This window comes from Montipora foliosa, chromosome 13 (assembly GCF_036669935.1).
Source record: "Montipora foliosa isolate CH-2021 chromosome 13, ASM3666993v2, whole genome shotgun sequence".
Classification (NCBI taxonomy): Eukaryota; Metazoa; Cnidaria; class Anthozoa; order Scleractinia; family Acroporidae; genus Montipora; species Montipora foliosa.
The window spans coordinates 33,603,517-33,626,877 of record NC_090881.1 but is presented as its reverse complement, the minus strand read 5'-3'; the positions used below and the strand labels follow the sequence as shown (position 1 = coordinate 33,626,877).

Sequence of the window (23,361 nt, the reverse complement as noted above, 5' to 3'; positions counted from 1 at the left end):
CCCGCTAAATACTACTCAGTCGACTTTTAAATAAAGTACAACAAACAGCCAATTTTCCGAAATTTCATTCGATAATATCAAATTGCGATAAATAAAGATCTTTCATATTTCTCCTTTTTCCTCAGTCTATTCCGCATACCGTCCACTTATAATAAATTAACACAAACAAATTAATTAACGTGAAAGTGAATTATAAACTATAAAACAAATTTTAAAAAAGTAATAAATGATTTCAGCTTTTTCTCTCCTATGTCTAGTACATTTTGACGTTCTTTTACACTAAATCTCTTCCCCAACCACAATCACTTAAATATATTCCGTTCTTGGCCAATTTCTTAAACCACTGACAACAATACTCTAGTTCAATCCCGCCTCAGATACAGCAAGAAATTACCTCGACCAGCACAGTTCTAGTTTATGTACTATTGCACCCTAAATTATCAGAGAGTAAAAACAACAGGCCCCAAAATGCCAAATCACTAATTGAACTTTTTCTTAGATATGTATTGTCATAATTTACGGCTTCCATAAAATTTGCAAGCCTTGGAAACAAAACCGAAAAATGGCAGGTAAAGATCTCCCAGCAAAGTGTAAGCATATCGTTAACAGCTTTTCAGGAACTCAAATTACTTGTAAAATTGGATAATACTACTTTTATTTTGTCATCCCTGTCTATTTTCATCTTTCAGCCGCATTCAATCAAAAATACGAAACGCCAATCATTGCCATAGAAACCGTAAGTACATCTTTCGTGACTAGCCTTAATTTTAATAGCCTATATAAAGTATTCACACTGAACTTCCTTCTTCCCACTAGGTTTAGCAGGAAAAGCTTCCACCGTTATTGACGACTGTCAACATCCAACAGTAAGTACTTCTTTTGACACTCTTCATCCGAATAATATATTAAATGTGTTCCGTTATTGGATCATTTTTCAGATGCGTCTTGTCCGCAGCAGGCAGTGAATGTAGTTCTTTACTTGTCACACCCACTAATGACGTCCGCACAGTGAGTACCTCTTTTTAATAACAGTTTCTCTTACAGTCATTTTGGGTTTCAGCCACGTCTCTTATATTACTACAATTGTTGCAATTAAACACTTCCTCAAATCTCGCACTACTTTTCCCACTAATTAAGCGTTCCCGCTCTTTGAAGCAATACTCCTCTCCTTCAGCTCAACCAATGCATTACCAGTCACTGGGAACTCCTTCATCACAAAGCCCCTCAAAGCTACTCTGACAATTCACCGACCATGAATGATGAACTCTTGCGATAAATGAACTTTATTTGCTAAAAACTGGCGAAATCTTTCTTCCTCTTTTCAGCACACCATCTACTCCTAATAGAATTTAAAAATAAAAATAAAAATTTAAAAATCTAAATTAAAAAGAAATAACTATTAAACAGATTTAAAAACTACTTTGTCACATCATTTTATCTGCACTGCCTATTTATCTATTGTTTATTTTTACTGTCATAGTAAATCTTCCATTACCCTACTCATTGCATACTGAGACATTTAACATGACCCATATTTATTTGTACTTAACATTTGACAAATACACCAAGGACCTTACAGGTGAAGCAAATCACGACCGATGCAGGAAAAGAGCAGAACTTTCAAGACCACGTAATCAGATTACTTCAAGCATTGAAACATAACTTACTAACTAAAATGATGTTAAATTGTTCGAGATTGGTGATGCCTTAAATACCATTATGTAACCTAATTAATTTATCCCAGTTAACGCAGAGCTTAATAGCAATATATACACGGAGGATCACAGCCAACCGTAAGTACGTTTTTAATTACGTTCCTCATTTCTTGTTTTGCGACTTGTTCCTTTTTAATGAAATTTATATTTTCATCCTAGTTTTCCTGTAGCCGACCAAAATTCACTTACATAGCAGCCATAAAGTAAGCGTCAATTGAAACGCCCATTTAAAAACCCTTAAAACGTAAGCATAATCTTTTTGTACTTTTTTCGTTAAATGAAATATCCATTTCGCAATTCAAATGCAATGTCACATTTGATTTTAACACATCAAATCCATTTTTGAACAGATCATTTGGAGCTGGCAGTCATCTAGAAGTTGAAGATCGTAAGTACAATTGCCAGTTTCTCTACATGAACATTTTTTATAAGAGAGATTTTAAGCTTTTTAAGTAGCTCTATATATGCACTACTTGGAAATACTAAATTTTACCCGTCCAAATTCAAATTTCTTTTTAAAATACATTTCCTTTTTTTCCCAGCTGTAAAAATACAAGCAGATAACAACAACTGGAAAATTACGACATTTGTATTGTAAGTGCGATGTACTTATCAATGTTTGATCATTTCTTATTTCTATTAACTCTATTCTCCTGACATCATGTTTTGCTTTTTTCATTCAAAGATGACACCTGTTGACAACAGCAGCTAATACTACCAATAAAATATTTTTTTGTACACCAAGATCCGGGTTTCTTTTATATGACGTCATAATTCTAAACGGCGGCTCCAATCCAAATTCTTCTTTTTTCACAATAAATTAACAATTCTCTTTTGATGCCGATATCAAAGTAAACCTTTTTTGATAATTCTAAAAAACCTATTCCTGTTAAAATTAAATGAAAGCTGGAGAATACATTAGCAGTCAGGACAAAAAAGAAATAGTTTTATAGCAACTGAATTAAAACGTTATTTAAAAAAACTCAACTTTAAACCAGTTGTGGAATTTAAACACTCTACACAGATCTCGTTTACCTCAACCAACCATTCTCCCACCCCTCCCTGCACATTTACCAAACTGTTCCTACCCGACCCCTACCACTTCTCCCACCTTAACCCAACATGACCATCGGGCACACAAAGCTTTCTAATTATCATACAAATAAACTGCGTTTTTTCTCAAATCACCAAGAACACAAGCAGTTATTTTATACAATATTTAAACCAAAATTCGTTTTTCTTCACTGCCTAAAGAGGCAACCTCTCATCCTCCTTTTACATTTTTTTGCATAAACGGACAAGAACAACGCAATTGCTTCTCGTTAAAGTGCTTTCCACAAATCTAGGAGTCACTGATGCATCGAGGCTAGCCAATTCGTAATGCTTTTTCGAATATTAGTCTTTCAGTATACCATGTATCACTAATTAACAGTATATTTTAAACCACCATGGTATCATAAGTACATGTAATTTTAAGGGCGCCCTCCCCTCTCCTCCATAGTGGACCATTTATACTCCCACTCGCCTCCCCCCCCCCCCCCCTCAATCCCGGTAGCATAGAACCCTTTTACGTACATGAGGTCATAACGCAATTGTCTCTTGATCACTTTCCCTTCCATATTTTCCCCACACACTTTCCCGACGTGATGTAAGTTATGGTGTTTTACGAATGAGACGAAATCTAATAGTAACACTTCAACACACCCAAGAAACATATAACTGCTTGAAGCAAGATTAAAACGATAACAAACAACACTTTAATAAAACCAAAACGTTTTAGACACTTGGTTATAATCAGAGTAAAAATAAATAAATGCAGAAATTACACTCTTTGGCATCTTAAAGTAAATTTCATAACTTAAGCATTTTATCTAAGGGCAATCAACTTGGTTTTTTTTCCTTGTCGTATGAGTCTCTTCTTCTACAGCAACAGATTTCTCCTCAGTATTTTCTTTCTAAGGACCTGAAAGAATATCCTGGAAACTGAGATCTAGGAAAATGTAATCTTTAATCTCCCATCTACGTTCCAATCTGTAACTACGCATTTAAATAACCCTCTTCTCCAATGAAACGTTCAGTTTTCTCATCTTTATTTTCAGCTGGTCAACTAACATGACTTCATCACTTCATTCACACATCGCATCAAATCAGGAGAAGACTACCATTGTAAGACTTCCATTGCCCTCTTCATTGCATAAAACACTTAAAAATGACCGTCATTTATTTCTACTTTACATACTCGTATCCAGGACTTTACACATGAATCAGATCACCGAAGCCGGAAAAGAGCAGAACTTTCAAGACCAGGTGATTATTACTTCAACTGAACTGTAAGATAAAGCTTTCTAAGTAAAGATGATGTTAGATTTTTCGAGATTGGCGATACCTTTTAATACCATTCATTATCTAACCTGATTTATTCCAGTTTAAAGTAGGCGTCCATGGCAATATATATACATACACATACATGGACGATTACAGTAAAATGTAAGTACTTTTTCAATTACCTCCTTTTTTGTTTTTCAACTTGTTCCTTTTAATGAAATTTATATTTTCATTTCAGCTTTCCTGCAGCCGACCCACATTCGCTTGCAAAATAGAGGGTAGTAAGAAATCGTCAATTGAAACGCCCATTCAAAAAACCCTTAGAACGTAAGCATAATCTTTTTACTATTTTCATTAAGTAAAATATTTACGGGAAATACAATTATCACATTGTTTTATAACATCATTTTTAAAGTCATTTTTTAGCAGACCTTTTTGGTGGGAGAAATTCTAATTTGCAGCTGGCAGTTATTTAAAAGTCGGAAATCGTAATTTCAAATCGTAAGTACAATTGCCGGTTTCTCGAAATACATTTTTTTTCTAGGAGACGTTTTTTAAACTTTACAATTTTTGTATACATGTAGTATTTAAAAGTACTATTATTGCCCGTCCAAATTCAAATTTCTCTCAAGCACATTTCCTCTTTTCAGCTGTAAACAAGCAAGCAGATGACAGCAACAGGGAAAAAGACTTTTTCAATCCAGTTAACAAAAAACCAAATGTAAATACATCGCACTATTAATGCTTTGGTGCTTATTTATTTCGTTTGCCTTTCTTCGTTCATAGACGACACCCGCTGACAACAGCAACTAATACTTCTACATAAAAAACAGATTTCTTTTCTATGACGTCATAGAATTCGAAACGACGGCGCCCAGCCAAATTTTTGCATTTAAACGATTTTGCTTGTTCCCTATGTTAAAAGAAACCAATTCGTAATTCTAAAAAGACCTATTCCTGTTAAAATTTAAATGAATGCTCAAGAATACATTAGCAGCCGGTACATACATGTAAAACAATGGTGGAAATATTTCTAGCAACTTAAAACGCATTTGTCAATTTAAAAAATGACCTTCTTAAACCCGTTGTGCGAATTTTAAACTCTATACAGATTTCGTTAACCTGAACCAACCATTCTCCCACCCCTCCCTGCTCAGTTTCCCATCTGTTCCTACCCCACCCCTACCAATCCTCCCACCCTAACCCAACAACGATATAAGAAATACCGGTAGACCACTTTTAAAAATGGCGACCTAATTTGTATTCTTTTGTATTTACGTTAATTAAACCTACTGCCCTCATTTTGAAACAAATTCTTTTAAAATTTGCTCGTCGTAGCGAGGTTAGAATGGCTTATTAGCATTAAAACAAAAGAATGTTTTATTTGGCCTCCATTATGAAAGAGGTTGATCTGAGGATTACTGATCCATTAAAGGCTAGACAATTTTGTCAGCTTTTTTTGTATACCATGTATGATAGATAATTTGCAGGAGAATTTGAAAACCACCATAGCATCATAAGTATATGTAATGTTAAGGTCACCCTCCACTCTCCTCCATTCATGCTCCTCTCCCCCCCCCTCCCCCCCCCCAAATCCCGGTAGCCAATACCCTTTTACGTACATGAGGTCATAACGCAATTTTCTCTTGATAACGTTCCCTTTCATATTCTCCCTACACACTTTTCCGTCGTGATGTAAGTTATGGTGTTTTAAGAATGAGACGAAATCTGATAGAGAAACATCAGCACAGACCACAAACTAATAACCACTTGAAGCAAGATTAAAACGATAACAAACAACACTTTTAATGAAACCAACACGTTTTAGACACTTGTTTATCATCCGAATAAAAATAAATAAATAAAGAAATACAGAAATTACACTCTTGGCATTTTAAAGTAAGTAAATTTTTCATAACTTTAGCATTTTACCTAAAGGGCAATCAACTTGGTTTTTTTTCCTTGTCGTATGAATCTCTTCTTCTACAGCAACATATTTTTCCTCGGTATTCTCTCTAAGGACCTGAAAGAATATCCTGGAAGTTGACATCTCGGAAAATGTAATCTTTCATCTCCTACCTACTAAATGACACGTTCCAATCTTAACTACGCATTTTAAATAACCCTCTTGTCCAATGAAACGTTCATTTTGCTCCCGTTTATTTTTAGTTGGTCAACTAACATGGCTTCATCACTTCATCACACATCGCATCAAATCAGGAGCAGACTATCATGGTAAGACTACTATTGCCCTCTTCTTTGCATAAAACACTTGAAATGACCGTCTTTTATTTGTACTTTACATATTCGCATCCAGCACTTTACAGGTAGATCAGATCACGACCGAGGCAGGAAAAGAGCAGAACTTTCAAGACCAGGTGATGATTACTTCAATTGAACTGTAAGATAAAGCTTTCTAACTAAAATGATGTTAGATTTTTCGAGATTGGCAATGCTTTCAATACCATTATCTCACCTGATTTATCCCACTCTGAGTTTAAAGCAGGCACCAACGACAATATATACATGGAGGATTACAGTCAAATGCAAGTACTTTTTCAATTACCTCCTTTTTTGTTTTGCCACTTGTTTCTTTTAATGAAATTTATATTTTCATTTCAGTTTTCCTGTAACCGACTCTGATTCGTTTGCAAGATAGCAGCTAGAAAAAAATCGTCAAATGAAACGCCCATTAGAAAAACCCTTACAACGTAAGCATAATCTTTTTAGAATTTCATTAAACAAAATATTCACGGGAAATGCAATCATCACATTTGGTTTTTAACATCATTTTTAAACTCAATTTTTAGCAGATCTTTTCTGGAGGGAGCGATTCTAATGTGCAGCTGGCAGTTATTTAGAAGTGTGAAATCACAAATTTCAAATCGTAAACTGTACAATTGCCGGTTTCTCGACATAAACATTTCTTATTGGAGACGCTTTTAAACTTTATTGTATACATGTAGTATTAAAAGTAGTAATTATTGCCCGTCCAAATTCAAATTTCTCTTAAGCACATTTCGTCTTTTCAGCTGTAAAAAAAGCAAGCAGATGACAGCAACAGGGAAAAAGACTTTTTCAATCCAGTTAACAACATTCCTATACTGTAAGTACATTGCACTATTAATGTTTTGGTGCTTATTTATTTCGTTTGCCTTTCTTCGTTTCATAGACGACACCCGTTGAAAACAGCAACTAATACTTCTACATAAAAAAAACAGATTTCTTTTCTATGACGTCATAAAATTCTAAACGGCGGCGCCAAGCCAAATTTCTGCTTTTTTCACAAATTTAAACAATTGTTTGTTGCCTATATTAAACGAAAGCATTTCATAATTAATTCTAAAAAAACCTATTCCTGTTAGAATTTAATTGAATGCTCAAGAATACATTAGCAGCCGGGACAAAAACAATGATGAGTAATTTCTAACAACTTAAAACACCTTTGTCAAAAAATCACCTTTTAAAACCCGTTGTACGAAATTTAAACACTCTACACAGATTTCGTTAACCTCAACCAACCATTCCTCCATCCCTCCCTGCTCAGTTTCCAAACTGTTCCTACCCCACCCCTACCAATCCTCCCACCCTAACCCAACAACGATATAAAAAATAGACCACTTTCATAAATGGCGACCTACTTTATATTCTTTTGTATTTGTTAATTACACCTACTGCCCTCATTTTGAAACATATTCTTTTAAAATTTGCTCGTCGTAGCGAGGCTAGAAGGGCTTATTAGCAATAAAACAAAAGAATATTTTATTTGGCCGCCATTATGAAAGAGGTCTATCTGAGGATTACTGATCCATTTAAGGCTAGGCAATTTGTCAGCTTTTTTGTATGCCATGTATGATAGATAATTTGCAGGAGAATTTGAAAACCACCATGGCATCATAAGTTTATGTAATGTTAAGGTCATCCTCTACTCTCCTCCTGAGTTGACCATTCATGTCCCCCCCCCCCCCCCCCAATCCCGGTAGCACAATACCCTTTTACGTACATGAGGTCATAACGCAATTTTCTCTTGATAACGTTCCCTTCCATATTCTCCCCACATACCTTCCCGTCGTGATGTAAAGTTACGGTGTTTTAAGAATGAGACGAAATCTAATAGAAAAACCTCAACACAGACCACAAACTAATAACCACTTGAAGCAAGATTAAAACGATAACAAACAACTCTTTTAATGAAACCAACACGTTTTACACACTTGGTTATGATCAGAATAATTATAAATAAATAAAGAAATGCAGCAATTACACTCTTGGCATTTTACAGTAAGTAAATTTAATAACTTTACCATTTTATCAAGGGCAATCAACTTGGTTTTTTCCTTGACATATGAATCTTCTTTTACAGCAACATATTTTTCCTCAGTATTTTCTTTCTTAATGACCTGAAAGAATATTCTGGAAACTGTAGTCTCCTACCTACTTAATGACACCTTCCTATCTTCAACTTCGCATTTAAATAACCCCCTTGTCCAATGAAATGTTTATTTTCGGCTGGTTAACTAACATGGCTTCATCACACTTCGCATCAAATGAGGAATTTAGCTCATCAGTGGATGACCTTTTTCAACCATAAGCATTTCTTATAACTTAATCAAGTAAATCCTAAACTTAATCTCCAGTGATTTACTTTAACGGCTTTTGTGATATAAATTACTTCTAACCCCAAATCAAGCAGGTGTTAATAGCAGAAGACTATCCTAGTACGCCTTCAATTGCCCTCTTCATTGCATAAAACACTTGATATGACTCAGATTTATTTGTACTTTCATTCTTACATCCAGGATTGTGCAGGTGGAGCAGACACGACTGAGGCAGGGAAAGAGCAGAACTCTTAAGACCATGCCAGGTAATGACTACTTCAACTGAACAGTAAGAAACAGCTTTCTAAGTAAAGATGATGTTAGATTTTTCTAAATTGGCGATGCCTTCAATACCAATCATTGTCTAGCCTCATTTCTGTTTTTCAATTTGTTGCTTTAATGAAGTTTATATTTTCATTTCCCTTGAAAAGCCCATACAAAGTAAGCTTGTTATCTTTTTACTTTCTTCATTAAATAAATATTCATTTTGCAAGGCAAAAGCAATTACATGGATTGCATTTGGTTTTTAACACCATTTGAGGCTCATTTTTTAGAATTGCTCCCGCCACAAAAGAACTGCTAATTTACAGCTGACAGTCATTTAGAAGTCGGAAATCGTAATTTCTGGAAAAGCGTAAGTATGATTGCTACTTTCTCCACAGACACATTTCTTACGCGAGACGTTTTTTTTTAACTTTATTGTATGCACGTAGTATTTAAACATACTAATTATTACCGGTCTAATAATTCAAATGTCTTTCAAGCACTTTTCCTTTTTTCAGTTGCAAACATGCAAGCAGATAATAGCAACTGGCAAATAAAGACCTTTTTTCAATCCAGTTAACAATATTCCTACTGTAAGTACATCGCACTATTAATGTTTTGATCCATATTTATTTCGGTTAACCTCATTCTCCCGACGTCTTGTTTGCCTTTCTTCGTTCATAGACGACACCCGTTAACAACAGCAACTAATACTTCGACATCAACATCCAGATTTCTTTCTATGACGTCATAAAATTCTAAACGGTGGCGCAAAGCCAAAGTTGTCCGTCCTATTTCTGCTTTTGTCACAATAAATTTAAACAATTTCTTTGTTGCCTATTATTATATGTCAAAGCAAACCAATTCATAATTAATTCTAAAAACTTATTTCTGTTTAACTTTAAATGAGAGCTGAAGAAGGTATTAGCAGCTGGAACAAAATAATTTATAACAACTTAAAATGCATTTTTTTTAAAAAAACTCAACTTTAAACCAGTTGTGCGAAATTTAAACACTCCACACACATTTTGTTAACCTCGACGAACCATTCCTCCATCCTTCCCTGCTCAGTTCCCTAACTGTTCCTACCCCACCCCTGCTACTCTTCCCACTCTAATCCAAAAATGATATAAAAAATCTGATCTTGGGGGGGGGGGGGAGTTACTGACCCATTGAGGCTAACCAATTTTGTCATCCTTTTTCGAATATTAGCCATTTAGTACACCACGTATGATTAATTTGCAGGAGAATTTGAAAACCACCATGGCATAATAAGTACATGTAATCTGAGGGAGACCCTCTCCTCTCCTTCTCCTCCTCAGTTGACCATTCACCTTCCCTTGCCCCATCCTCAATCCCGGTAGCTTATTTATCAAACATTTACTTATAGTAAGTATTTCCATTTTGTTGCTCTTCAATGAGCACTACCCCTACTTTAAACTCAAACAGAGAATTTCAAGCAGATTATAAGCAGTGGAGAATCAAGACTCGCAAAACCATCTACTACGATTCAGACTGTAAGTACAACTTCCAATTGATCCATGTAATCGTGTGTATGCCTTTTTAAATTTTTCCTTAATAACGACACCTCAAGCAAGCTCAATATTCTAAAATGGCTGTTTCAATAAACAAACCAGACCAGACAACAAGTAAAGCCATCCTGTCCAACAAGTAAAGACAAGGTCAGTAAAACAGATCAGGTATGTTAACTACCACTATTGTTTTTTTTTTTTTTTTGTAAGGGTGAAATTTTGTAAGTCCTTCATTTCATGCATATTCATCAAAGTCAAGAATATTTATCGATTTCATGCATATTCATCGATTCCTATCCATTTCAGGAATATTTGATATCGATTTTATGAATAGTTATCAATTCCTGTCCATTTATCGATTTCTGTCCATTTCATGCCTGTTTATTGATTTCATAAACATTTATCAATTCCTGTACATTTCATGCATATTCATTAATTTCATGCATATTTATCAATTCTTGTCCATTTTATCGATTTCTGTCCATTTCATGGATATTCATTGATTTCATAAATATTTATCAATTTTTGTACAGTTCATGAATAATCATTGATTTTATGAATATTTATCAATTCCTGTCCACTTCATGAATATTCATTAATTTCATGCATCTTTATTGATTCCTATTGATTTCATGCATATTTATCAATTCCAGTCCATTTCATGCATATTTATCGATTTTTGTACATTTCATGCATATTCATTGATTTCATGAATATTTATCAATTCCTGTCCATTTCATGCATATTTATAGATTTTTCTAAATTCCATTTCATGAATATTCATTCATTTTATGAATATTTATAAATTCCAGTCCATTTCATGCATATTTATAGATTTCATGAATATTTATAAATTCCTGTCCATTCATGAATATTTAACAATTCCACTCCATTTCATGCATATTCACAAATTCCAGTCCATTTCATGCATATTCATTGATTTCATGAATATTTATCAATTCCTGTCCATTTCATGCATATTTATAGAGTTTTGTAAATTCCATTTCATGAATATTCATTCATTTTATGAATATTTATAAATTCCTGTCCATTCATGAATATTTATCAATTCCTGTCCATTTCATGCATATTCATTGATTTCATGAATATTTATCAATTCCTGTCCATTTCATGCATATTTATAGATTTTTGTAAATTCCATTTCATGAATATTCATTCATTTTATGAATATTTATAAATTCCTGTCCATTCATGAATATTTATCAATTCCTGTACATTTCATGCATATTTAGAGATTTTTGTAAATTCCATTTCATGAATATTCATTCATTTTATGAATATTTATAAATTCCTGTCCATTCATGAATATTTATCAATTCCTGTACATTTCATGCATATTCATTGATTTCATGCATATTTAGAGATTTTTGTAAATTCCATTTCATGAATATTCATTCATTTTATGAATATTTATAAATTCCTGTCCATTCATGCATATTCATTCATTTCATGAATATTCACAAATTCCAGTCATTTCATGCATATTCATTGATTTCATGAATATTTATCAATTCCTGTACATTTCATGCATATTCATTGATTTCATGAATATTTATCAATTCCAATCCATTTCATGCATATTCACAAATTCCAGTCCATTTCATGCATATTCATTCATTTCATGAATATTTATCAATTCCATGCATATTCATTCATTTCATGAATATTCACAAATTCCAGTCATTTCATGCATATTCATTGATTTCATGAATATTTATCAATTCCTGTACATTTCATGCATATTCATTGATTTCATGAATATTTATAAATTCCAGTACATTTCATGTATATTCATTCATTTCATGAATATTTATCAATTCCTGTCCACTCATGAATATTTATCAATTCCTGTCCATTCATGAATATTTATCAATTCCAGTCCATTTCATGCATATTCATTGCTTTCATGAATATTTATCAATTCCTGTCCAATTCATGCATATTTATCCATTCCTGTTGATTTCATGCATATTCAGCAATTTCATGCGCGTATTGGTCAATTCCTGTACATTTCATGCACATTCATTGATTTCATGCATATTTATCAATTCCTGTCCATTTCATGCACATTCATGGCTTTCATGAATATTTATCAATGTCATGCGCAATGGTAAATTCCTGTACATTTCATGCATATGCATCGATTTATCAATTCCTGTTCATTTCCTGCAGATGTATCGATTGATAGACAGTGAAAGAACAGATCACACATCTCAATTCTAAACTTTAATCATAAAAACACCAAACGTAAAATGTACAGATTCTTTCTATTCAAGACAAAGTAAATATCTATATACAATGTTATCTGGGCAAGCTAATTATGAAACAAAAATGCGTAGATATTCACGTCTTAAATATTAAGAATAAAATGACTTACTTTGAAACCGTAATTATTAAAAATACACCTAGAGAAATGCGTTCTCCTTAGGCTCTCCAACCAAATGAGAATGATAATAAACAAATGAATTGATTTCACAGAAACGCAAAAGCTAAGGCAAGAAGTTTTCTTTTAAGTCGTTCAGCTGACATGACAGAGCTGTTCCCTTTTCAATCCAGAAGTTGAAATGACCTAAAAATGCAAAGGGACATTTTAAAATTAAGCCAACTAAATCATAAAGATATGTTAAAAATCATGGTTATGCGCTTAACAACGCATTCTGTGATACTCGGTTTTCATAACAGGGGATATTTTTGCGCAGTTTAAAACTATCTGTAGGAAGTAGATTTTAGTACGTACTCATGGTATCCAAAAAGAAAATAGGGGGTTATCATGCATTTTTCACAGATAAGATACCTTCATTTTGAGAAAGAATGCCATACATTTTGTATTTTAAGCTTTTTACAAGAATCGTTCATGAATTATTTGTGAAAAATGCGTTGTTACCCCCAATTTTCTTCTTGGATTTTAATAACACATTTCCTGCATAATTATAAACCAGGTAAAAAATATCTGAATTAGTAGGCACTGCCCTTAAGGGGAAACAGAACTTTAAGGAGAAAGAGAAGGAAGAAATTAAATGGGTCAGTACGCAGCTATTAAAATGGCTCTCAGGATTGACGCAGAAAACTATGTTTAAATGAAAGACATTAATCAATGGCAAGTTTATACGCGTCTCTGAATGTGGCTTGCGCTTGAAAACCAGCCTTAAAGTTAGTATCTGTAAAGAGCTGGAAATAGTACATACAACAAAATTCGCTTTAAATTTTTAAAGAACACTTTTATCAGAAATTAGTTTTAGAAACACTTATTTTCACTTTCAAATTTCTCAGGCGCTGTATCTTGAATACTTGTGATGTCATATTTACAGGGAACGTATGTATAAGAACAATGCAGCAAAAATAACACTTCACATTTATTCAAAATGGCTGTGCCTGAAAAATTTGACACTGAAAGAATGCGATTCCACTTTTAATTACTTTTCTAGTAAAAACGCTTTCTTGGAAGAATTTTACAACAAATTTAGTTGTACACATTACCAACTACGGTTTCAAGTCACAAATGAAAGGAGAGGGATTCCCTTAAGATGGCCCAACTGCACCATAACTAACTGCCATTTTGTGAAACAGGCCCCGGTTATTCAAAGGATGGCTAACGCTATCCGCCGGATAAATCCTCATCCAGTGGATAAGTCATAGTGAAACCAATTGCGCTATTCAATGGATTGTGATTTATCCGGTGGATAGCGTTATCCACCGTTTGAGCAACTGGAACCAGTTGTATACATTCATTCCTTCAAAATAGTACAATTTGTTGAAAGAATTCAGACAAAAATCTTGGACAAAACTCGTTGGGAAAATGTGATGCTCTAATTTGTCTGTGTGATAAAAATTAAATTCTTCCTACTTTGCCCCCTCCCCCCCCCATTCTAATGTTGGTTAAAAAAGCGGCCAAAGGCTTGCACAGTATTTTGCAAAGGAAGGACCAATATACTTTGTGAGTGCATATCAAATGATGCTTAAGCTAAATTTTTCCCAAGAGTTTTGTCCAAGATTATAGTTTGAGCCTCCTTAATATCATTGCTACAAAGCTATAGTATACTGATAGAAATTTCAAAGGCCCAATGGGATGGAGGGCTGCGTATCCTTTTTTAAATACCCTCTCTTGTTAGAGGAATTTTCAAAAGCCCAGTTCGTAACAACTACACAGTTTTCATAAGTTGGTCAAGGCTTAGGGCTTTTCCAGAATATGGACTTCTCCAGAATATGGACTTCAGTTTTAAGCCTAAGAGATTGGTAAACGGAACATTTGATACAACTTATGTTCTCACCCGGGCTGTAGAACTTTAACTGACTTCAAGAATCGCGGACGAGAAGAACCTTCCAAGATCCCAAGCATCAGTAACTTGTCCTCCACATATCATCTACGAAAAACAAACAAATAATGCAGATGTTAAAACGCCTGAGTTCCAGTTCTTAATAATGCAAGTAATGTCTCGCTTAGTGAGTGAACTATTGCTGAAAAAAATATCAAATAAAGTCAGTGGTCTAGTCCACCTTTCTTGAGTTCATTCCATACTGCAAGCAGTCTTTTTGCCCGTCTCGCAAGGAAGCAATCCTCGCAACGTTTTTCACGTGTTCCGGTAACGCACCTTGCAAGGATCGCGTTCTTACTTGACTGTCAAAGATGAAAACGAGACTGCCTGCATTCTCGTGATGCCATGACCTTGTTAAACATCTTATCCCCAACAAATTATCTACGATATTCAAGAATCCGTTATCTTCGCCCCAAATATAATTCCAACAAAAAGCCCATTCAAAGAAAAATGGTTCAAACCAGTTTCAACAATTCTTAAGGGAATGCCCTAATAGAAGGATTGGCACTACAACACAGTTTTGCCTAATGGAAATGTTATGGTATCAAATGAATTACCGATTATAGCTAAAAGACCTTATATGTATGACGTTACAGGTTACCATAGAAACGAACAAGCTCTCCAAATACACCCTTTATTGTCTTCAAACGCTCATACAGAAAACAAACTCGGTGACTCCCACGTTTTGTTGCTGGGAAGTGATAACCAGGCAAGGTAAAATCCTTTGAGAAGTTAATAAAATTCTCTGACACATTTTCAGAACAACCTTAACATTTTCCAACTGTGAAGGTAGTTCGGAACCCACACCAGAGGATTTTTTTCACTTTGCAGAGTTTTACCTTAGCTTGGTAATCACTTCCGAGTAATAAAACGTGGGAGTCAACAAGTTCATTTTTTGCAATCGAAGCGCTTACAGACAAGAAATGCTATGGTAACCTATTACGTCTCGTTTCCGATGTATCTTGTTAAGCAATTATTGGTGTTATATGGTACCATAATATTGCCGTTACTTGAAACTGATGTGTAAATCCCTTCAATCTAAATGGTAGTTTCACTGGTTTGAGCCTCCTTAAAGGTGCATTCCCATGACAGAGCATAAACGGGACAGAACAGATAAACAAATTCGGATAATTTTTGAAAATAAACAGCTACTTTTCATGCGTTCCGACATGGAATCATGGATGTGTTACCGTGCAGATAGGAACTCACTGTTTCTTTGCAAAAAAAAAAAAAACTATTCAATTCGATCCGTTTTGTTTTTCCTCCGTGGCGTTAAGGCAACTTTATAGTTCTCAAGAACAGTTGCAAATTCCATTTTATAGAATAAACCTTTTTACCTGGCCAATGATAAGGGTGAGAGCATCCCAAGGAATCTGTCCTTCCGCTAAGAACATCTTTAAATTGTCCAGAGCACTCTCTCGATCCGAGTTGTTGAACGCAGACTGTTTAATAAACATGGAAGGAACAAAAGATAAGTACTAGCATGACGATTGTTCTGAGGCCAAAATTTGTAATTAATTAATTAATTAGTTATAATTAATAATGATAATGATAAGGATGATAGCAATAATGATAACAGCAATAACAACAAGAATAGTAGTGATTGAGCGACGTTCGTAAGACCTTGAAAAATAAACGTACAAAACAGGATGTAAACAAAAATGTAAAACATCCAATTGGCTTATCAAACAAAAACAAACTCGTGAGAATTTTCATTGGCTTAGCAAACCCGGATGCAAACAACGTCATCTCTCCAAGGAACTTTCTGGAAAGCGATCGGCATTTCACTTTGATGTCATTTGAATGGGTAATCAAACTGTTTACTGCCCATATTAGGAGTTTCCTTGGCGGGAATAAGGAGAAGCTTTGTTTTAATCTCGCCAAACATTGGTCCGTGAAACAACTTGTGCACACTTTTTCAAGGTCATACGAATGTTGCTCCAACAATAACAACAACAACAACAACTTCGTCGAGGTTACCTGGCCAAGCATAACCGGGGCACGTTTCTCAAAAACCTCAAATACCTTTTCAGGTGCCACCTAGGGAAGGGAGAGCTTTGCATAATTAAAATAGGGCAACCATAACATGTCACAGTTATTCAAGATGGCGACATCCAAAAAAATATGAAAACAAAAATAAGCGATTTTGAAATTCGATATTCGAGTCAAACGCTTTTCTTTAAATTGTTGAGAGAGGTGACAACGAAATTATTGAAAAAGAAGAGGTTCCCAGTACAATGTGCAAAGGCACTGACCACTACACCAACATGCACAACATCTTATTGTCACAAAAATCTTCTCTACTTCTGTATACCAGGAAAAGTATACTCGAGTGTATTAACCATAACAGAAATTTTTTGCTTTGAATTAAGTACAAAAACCCTCTGATGCGAAGTTGTTCCTTATATGCTTAACTCTTACCTTGAAGTTCCAGCCCAGTGGACCAAACGTCTTTTTTACTGAATGATTGTATGAAAGAAGCAAATGCCAAAGACTAATTTACGCCAAGTCACACCACGAACTGTGAAACACAAACAAGAAAGAAGATGGGCAAAATTTACGAGTAAACCCAGGTTAATTTAACATGACGCACGTGGGTGGGGAAGAGAGGGTTTCGAGTGTGTTTTTTGGGAACCAATCAAGAATTTCCTTCATAGTCTTAGAGGTTGCAAAAAGGCTGTTTCCCTAGGATGTTGCAAAAATTGGTTGCCAGTTTAATAAGGCGTTTGAATCCAAAAATGTTGAAAGAGATTGAATTGGTAGTGAGCACTGATGCAAGAAGAGACTGGGGAGAGGGGATCTCTTTGCAACCAGTTTTACTTATTTTTTTGCTCCTTTGCAACATTCACCGCCTTAAAGAAAGTTTGAAAATGGCTATAAAAGTAATAAATCTCAGGCGTGGATAGGACGAGGAGCTGGGCAACTAGCATAAAAAATTTTGGCAATACTGAAATTACAATTTAATATTGACAATCAAAAGCTTGGATCCAACTTGGTAAAATGGGATCGTTTAATCCGTATACTTAACTCTATATAAGTCACTGTTTCTGAGAAAAATTGTACTATCTCACTCCCCAGCCCCTATACAGAGTTCACGCTATCGTTTCTTTTCTTTCCTAAATTATTATCAATTTTTTTCTCTTTGCGGCGCTCAACATAACTTAACTCAACAAATGGTATAGCTGTTGTATTAATTAATTACTTAAAAGCAGGAGTCATCTTTTAGTATAGGGAACTTACGCAACAGGACAGCTGGAAGACTCAGGACGGCAGAATGACGAAAAAATGTCGTGTAAGATCGGGAATGCACACTCTCGCGCGACATTTTTTCGCCATTCTGTCGTCCTGAGTCTTCCAGTCGTCCTGTTGCGTAAGTTCGCTAATATCGTTATTGTAATCAGTGTTGTTGTAATTGTATAGTGGACAGTACATTGTACTGTAATTGGTTATAGTGTTTACCGAACAAGTACCTTAAAAAGAAGAACCAAAAACGAAAGAACTTACTGATTTTCAAATGTTTCAGCGGTGAGTTCACCAAAAGCTCTGAGTCTCTTGGGTGACTTATTCGTCACTTTAACACTGTTCTTCCAAACCGTCACGGGGGCTAATTTGACATGAAACTCAGAAACAGCTGGAAGTCTTTGCATACTTCTGCTTCCAGGATGGAAAGGTGTTTGATGAGCGTTTCCATGGCTAACATCCAGGAAGCGGAAAGACGGCAATTCCATAAAACGAAATAAAAAGAAAATGAAAACCAAGAACCCCTGTAACTAATCTTGTCATAAAACGATCATTCTAGACGGCTGATAAACTAAATTTAATGCATGAATAAATAAAATTAAAAGCTTGTGCTACAAGCAGTGGAGAGGAGACGAGAAAAAAGCACTTGAGATCATGGAGCCTCTTAAACGCTATGAAAAGTTAAATATTGCAATTCTTTCGGGAGCTGTCTAACTTGGGCGTCTTCTAACAGCAAGGAAAAACGGTTTCCCTGCAACTTGCCCTCGTTCTCGCCAACTTTAGCAATAGGCCTTTTGCAACAAACAATCACATGGTACAAAATCCGCCATGCTGGAGGGCAAGCTCATTATTATTCATCCACTGGGACATTAAAACCAAGGCAAGTCAAGCTTGACTGGTTTCAGGTCTCTTTGTTTTAATGTCCCAGTGGGGAAATAATAATGAGTGAGCTTGCCCTCCAGCATGGCGGATTTTGTACCATGTGATCGTTTGTTGCAAAAGGCCTATTAAGGTACATTTGACACTAAAATGACAGTTAACAAGTACGTCAATCACCAATATGACTGATCCAAATAGAGACCAAGTCAAGCTAACAATAGTGTGTGAACCCAAATTGTAATTTTTTCTCTATGCGAAGAGAGCTTATGTTTGAATGAAAGAGTTTGTCAGCTTCTGTTAAGCAGGTGTCACCGTCTTTCCCCACCCCCCCCCCCCCCCTAAAAAAACACCTCGCCTATGAGTACTTTCCACTGGTCCTTACCTGGAGGAAGACGCAGTCGCCTGTTTTAGTTGCATTGGGGATCATTTTCTCAGCTACAGGCCCGACTTTGATCCACTGCGATGGTCCGATCCTATGAACAAAAACCAAAAGGATGATGCGACATTTGGAGGTAGTAGCCACTGCTGTTCGCAGCAGCACCTTTCCAAGCCTGAACTTTAGACTACACCGTTTCTTAATCATGGTCGTCACGCAAGACGTCTCCCCGTACTTTCTAGAAGTCACGCAATGCTACTTCTGTTTCGACCAAACAAAGTCTCAAAAATCAGTTACAATAAATCGTGGCAAAACTGTCACGCACCTCCAAATTGCAGCAAGTGTCCCACTTCTGTTCATTTAGCCAAGGAATGTCAGGTTTAGGATGACGTTCCTAAAGTACAGGAAGGAGAACGGAATGTCATAAAATGATGGCGTAGCTCAAATGTAACATCAAACAACGGGTACATGTATCACTGTTACCCTACTCTAGCTGGTACATCAGTGATGTCACATTTCTCCCATATATATAAATGCTTTGTACCATTATCAGCTGGGGTATGAAAAGCAACAGTTAGTCTCTTATCTTAGGGTGGATCCCCAGTGTATAATGCACTGGTGTCACAGAACGCGAATATTGCAAGGCTGTCCTGCGCTCGCTGTATTTGTAACGGATAAGGACTTTGTGAAGCCAAATGACCTTAGGCCATCCAGTTAGGAGGCAGGTTAGCACAATGGTGGTGGCAGCTGCACTGTGTTCGAAATCTGCTTTAAAGGGAACCTCCACTCTTACAACAGAATAAGTTTAAAAAGAAGGAAATTATGTTTAAAAACGTATTTGCTCGAAATTTGTTTTTTAAAAAAAGTGTTTATATCAGGAAAAGGGAATTTTAAAATCGCTTATTTTCACTTTCAAATTTTGTGGGCGTCGCCATCTTGAATAATTGTGACGTGCTATGGTTGCCCTATTGTTCCGACACAGAGAGCTTTTGTCTAATAACAACAGGGCAACAGTAACACGTCACATATATTCAAGATGGTGGCACCCACGAAATTTGAAATCAAAATTAGGCGATTCTAAAACTTATTTCTTCCGGATACAAACGCTTTCTTTGAAAATATTTCAGATTGACTGGACTGTAACAGTTACTTCCTGTGATTTAAAGTTATTTTTTTGTTGAAGTGGAGGTTCCCTTCAACCAATGCCCTGGGTTGTCCTGAATTCGCATCCACTATGCTTTGCAAATAGCCAAAGAGCTGCCCTTTCTTCTCATTCATAACAAGCTACTTTTAAAACTGCTCTAATCGAACATAAAAATGGATGCATTGCTAGTTTGAACCAACATAAAATCAACCTTGTGCTCTGAAAAGCTATAACCACCACACTATCATTGGGCTGACGTTGCAGAGAGGGATAACAATAAGGATTGGTGACGAGGATGATGATAAAGACGGTAATAATGACAATGAAGGCGATAATGATGATGATGATGTTGATGACGATGATGAAGATGACAGCGACGATGACCACGACAATGATGAGGATGATGATGACGAAGACCATGACCACGAGGATGATTTTTATTGTTATTGAAATGCAAGGAAAATGAAAGGCAATTATAATTGTTCTCAAGAACTGTCCTAGTTTCATAACAATAAACCAACTTGTACATGATGTGACATTTGAATGCAAATATTCATTGTGTCCTTGCTTATGAACTTGCTTGCAGACCACAACGACAAGGGAAAGTATGAGTTGTCCCAGCAATATCATATTATAGATTTTTATAATGATATTCTGCCTTTGCTTTGCCAATCTTAAGTTTGCACCTTCACACTACACAAGTTCAAAAAGTGTAATCCCTCGCACATGTCCCTCAATTCCTTTCACCTCTCACCTTATCTAAGCTCCCACTTCCTCTGAGGAAGAAACTCCATGTTCCTTCAGAGATACCTCTTCTCTGTCGCATTATCTCGCCATGCAGCATGAACAAAAACACCAACTTGTCCTTCTCAAACAAGCCCCTGCAATAAAAAACAGAAAAATTAAATCAATGTCTCATTGAAATGTATGTGCTCTTTTCCTCGTAATACTGAGGTGAGAAAAAAGGAATTAGTCATCCAAGAACTATTCACGCATCATAAAAGCACAGGCTCCAAAACACAATGAGCTTTTTTTAATTAAACCAAGGTCATGCAATCCAGCCTATTAAAAAAACAGACCAAGTACGAAATCTTTGAGAATTAATTTCATTTCCAAGAAGCTGAAGTAAATGGCTGTCTTGATGAAGCCACATAAAAATTCATGAAAGAAAAAAAACTTTTATAGTGAAAACAAATTGGCCAAAGAGGAAAATACCACAACAGTCTTTGTTTGTCAACCCAAATTTACAACAAGCATTGTTTTTGTTTCTCTTGGGACCATTGTAAGTCCCAATTGAAACTGGAAACAATTTTTATTCAAATTTGGGTGGACAAACAAAGAGTATTATGGTATTTTCCGCTTTGGCCGGTAGGCAGAATGTTTCAAGAATTGTGACGACCTTGAAAATAGTTACCAGGGTTGCGCTATCACGATCCAACTAGATTTAAGTGCTTAGGAAACAATTCAAACAGATTGAAACAAACACAAAAACACCACAGGGGTGGGAGGTAGAAAGACAAGCCAACATCCTCAAAATGCTCCCTACTCCCTTTACAGAACTAAACTTACCATGCACTGAGTTGGTGCAAGAGAAGGATCTCAAGCCTCTTATCCAGGTCATCTGTCTTTTCGCTGTTTTCAATGCACATATCAAACAACTGCCAAAAACAAGGACAGGTTTAAGTCAGAAAAACAATGTTTCAAAAATTGCACGATACTCCGAAATGTGACCATGTGAATCACAGGAAATGACCCACACCTCAGCGAATGTCAGGGACCAAGTATGATCACGAAAACAGCACAAGAATAAATATGAAGCAATAAATAACTTACAAGCCGAAACAAAAAGCTCATACGCTATTCATTGATTTAAATCCTGTCTTTCCCCAACATAAATATGATTACAATAACAAATCTAGATTGAAGTGATCCTCTCTTTTAACTTGACAATTTAAGGTGGATTACTACATTTTTCCATAAAAAGATCAAGATTTTGAAATGTATGAAATTAAAGAAAGAGGATGTCTCTTCTGAAGTGTCAGTCACTGCAATTGATGTAAAATGTTAAATATAGTGACCGAGCTCTTGGAGGGGGGACTGAAAACTAAACATTTCAAAGGTCTTTTTTTAAAACGTATAGCCATATGAGGCTGATAAAATATGTAAAAAGTGAGCGATTGGGGGAGGGCTTGGGTCACAAACTTTGGAAGTTTTATAAGTGTCGTCCTACACCTAGATACCGTAAAAATGAAGTATGTCATGAAAAGTTTGCTTCAACAAGATTAGTTCCAAGGCTGGGTCAAGGGTCTCTCCAACTTTTTCCAGAAGCACAGGCTTACCAATATGAATGCAATTAAAGTTCTGGTCTGTGAGCTTGATCACTTTAAGTCCATTCTTGGCCTCATTCACTCTGATCTAACAGTTTGCCTGAGAATTACTTTGGAGAAAAGGAGAAAAAAAAAGGAAATTAGGGGCCTTGAAGTAGCTCTCAGAAGGCACAATGTGATTTTTTATCGCGCCACTCAAACTGAAAACTTAAGGACGGTGCCCACTATTTTTATTGCACATACGTTCTGCACACCTCGAGATACTCGGATTCCCTATTGGTGATGCTTACTAATACAGGGATATTTTTGCGTGGTTTAAAACTATCCGGAGAAAGTAGATCTTAGTAAGTACTCTTGGTATCCAAAAAGAAAATCAGGGGGAACCATGCATTTTTGAGAGATAAATAAGCTTTAATTTGAGAAAGAACGCCATACATTGCTTTGTATTTTAAAGCTTTTTACAAATATTATTTATCAATTATCTTTGAAAAATGTGTGGTTACCCCCAATTTTCTTTTTGGATTTCAATAACACTTGTTAAGATCTATATACATTTCCTGCATAATCACACACCACGGCAAAAATATCTTTAATTAGTAGGCACCGTCCTTAAGACTAAACAATAGA

The 23,361-nt window shown here is 35.5% G+C and overlaps 1 protein-coding gene across 1 annotated transcript in view; it reads right to left on the bottom strand.

Moving 5' to 3' along the window:
• Positions 1 to 12,667: 12,667 nt before the first annotated feature.
• The window catches only part of LOC137982639 (dynein axonemal heavy chain 6-like), a 15,404-nt gene continuing 4,710 nt past the window's right edge, over positions 12,668 to 23,361 (bottom strand). The window contains exons 4-14 of the mRNA XM_068829766.1: positions 22,747 to 22,844; positions 21,977 to 22,065; positions 21,162 to 21,288; positions 19,589 to 19,657; positions 19,270 to 19,360; positions 18,273 to 18,461; positions 17,190 to 17,289; positions 16,749 to 16,808; positions 16,106 to 16,210; positions 14,724 to 14,816; positions 12,668 to 13,024 (exon numbers count right to left, since the gene is read on the bottom strand). Of these exons, the coding sequence (XP_068685867.1) occupies positions 19,319 to 19,360; positions 19,589 to 19,657; positions 21,162 to 21,288; positions 21,977 to 22,056 (318 nt within the window). The 5' untranslated portion in view covers positions 22,057 to 22,065; positions 22,747 to 22,844 and the 3' untranslated portion in view covers positions 12,668 to 13,024; positions 14,724 to 14,816; positions 16,106 to 16,210; ... (2 more) ...; positions 18,273 to 18,461; positions 19,270 to 19,318. The remainder of the gene's footprint in view (positions 13,025 to 14,723; positions 14,817 to 16,105; positions 16,211 to 16,748; positions 16,809 to 17,189; positions 17,290 to 18,272; positions 18,462 to 19,269; positions 19,361 to 19,588; positions 19,658 to 21,161; positions 21,289 to 21,976; positions 22,066 to 22,746; positions 22,845 to 23,361) is intronic.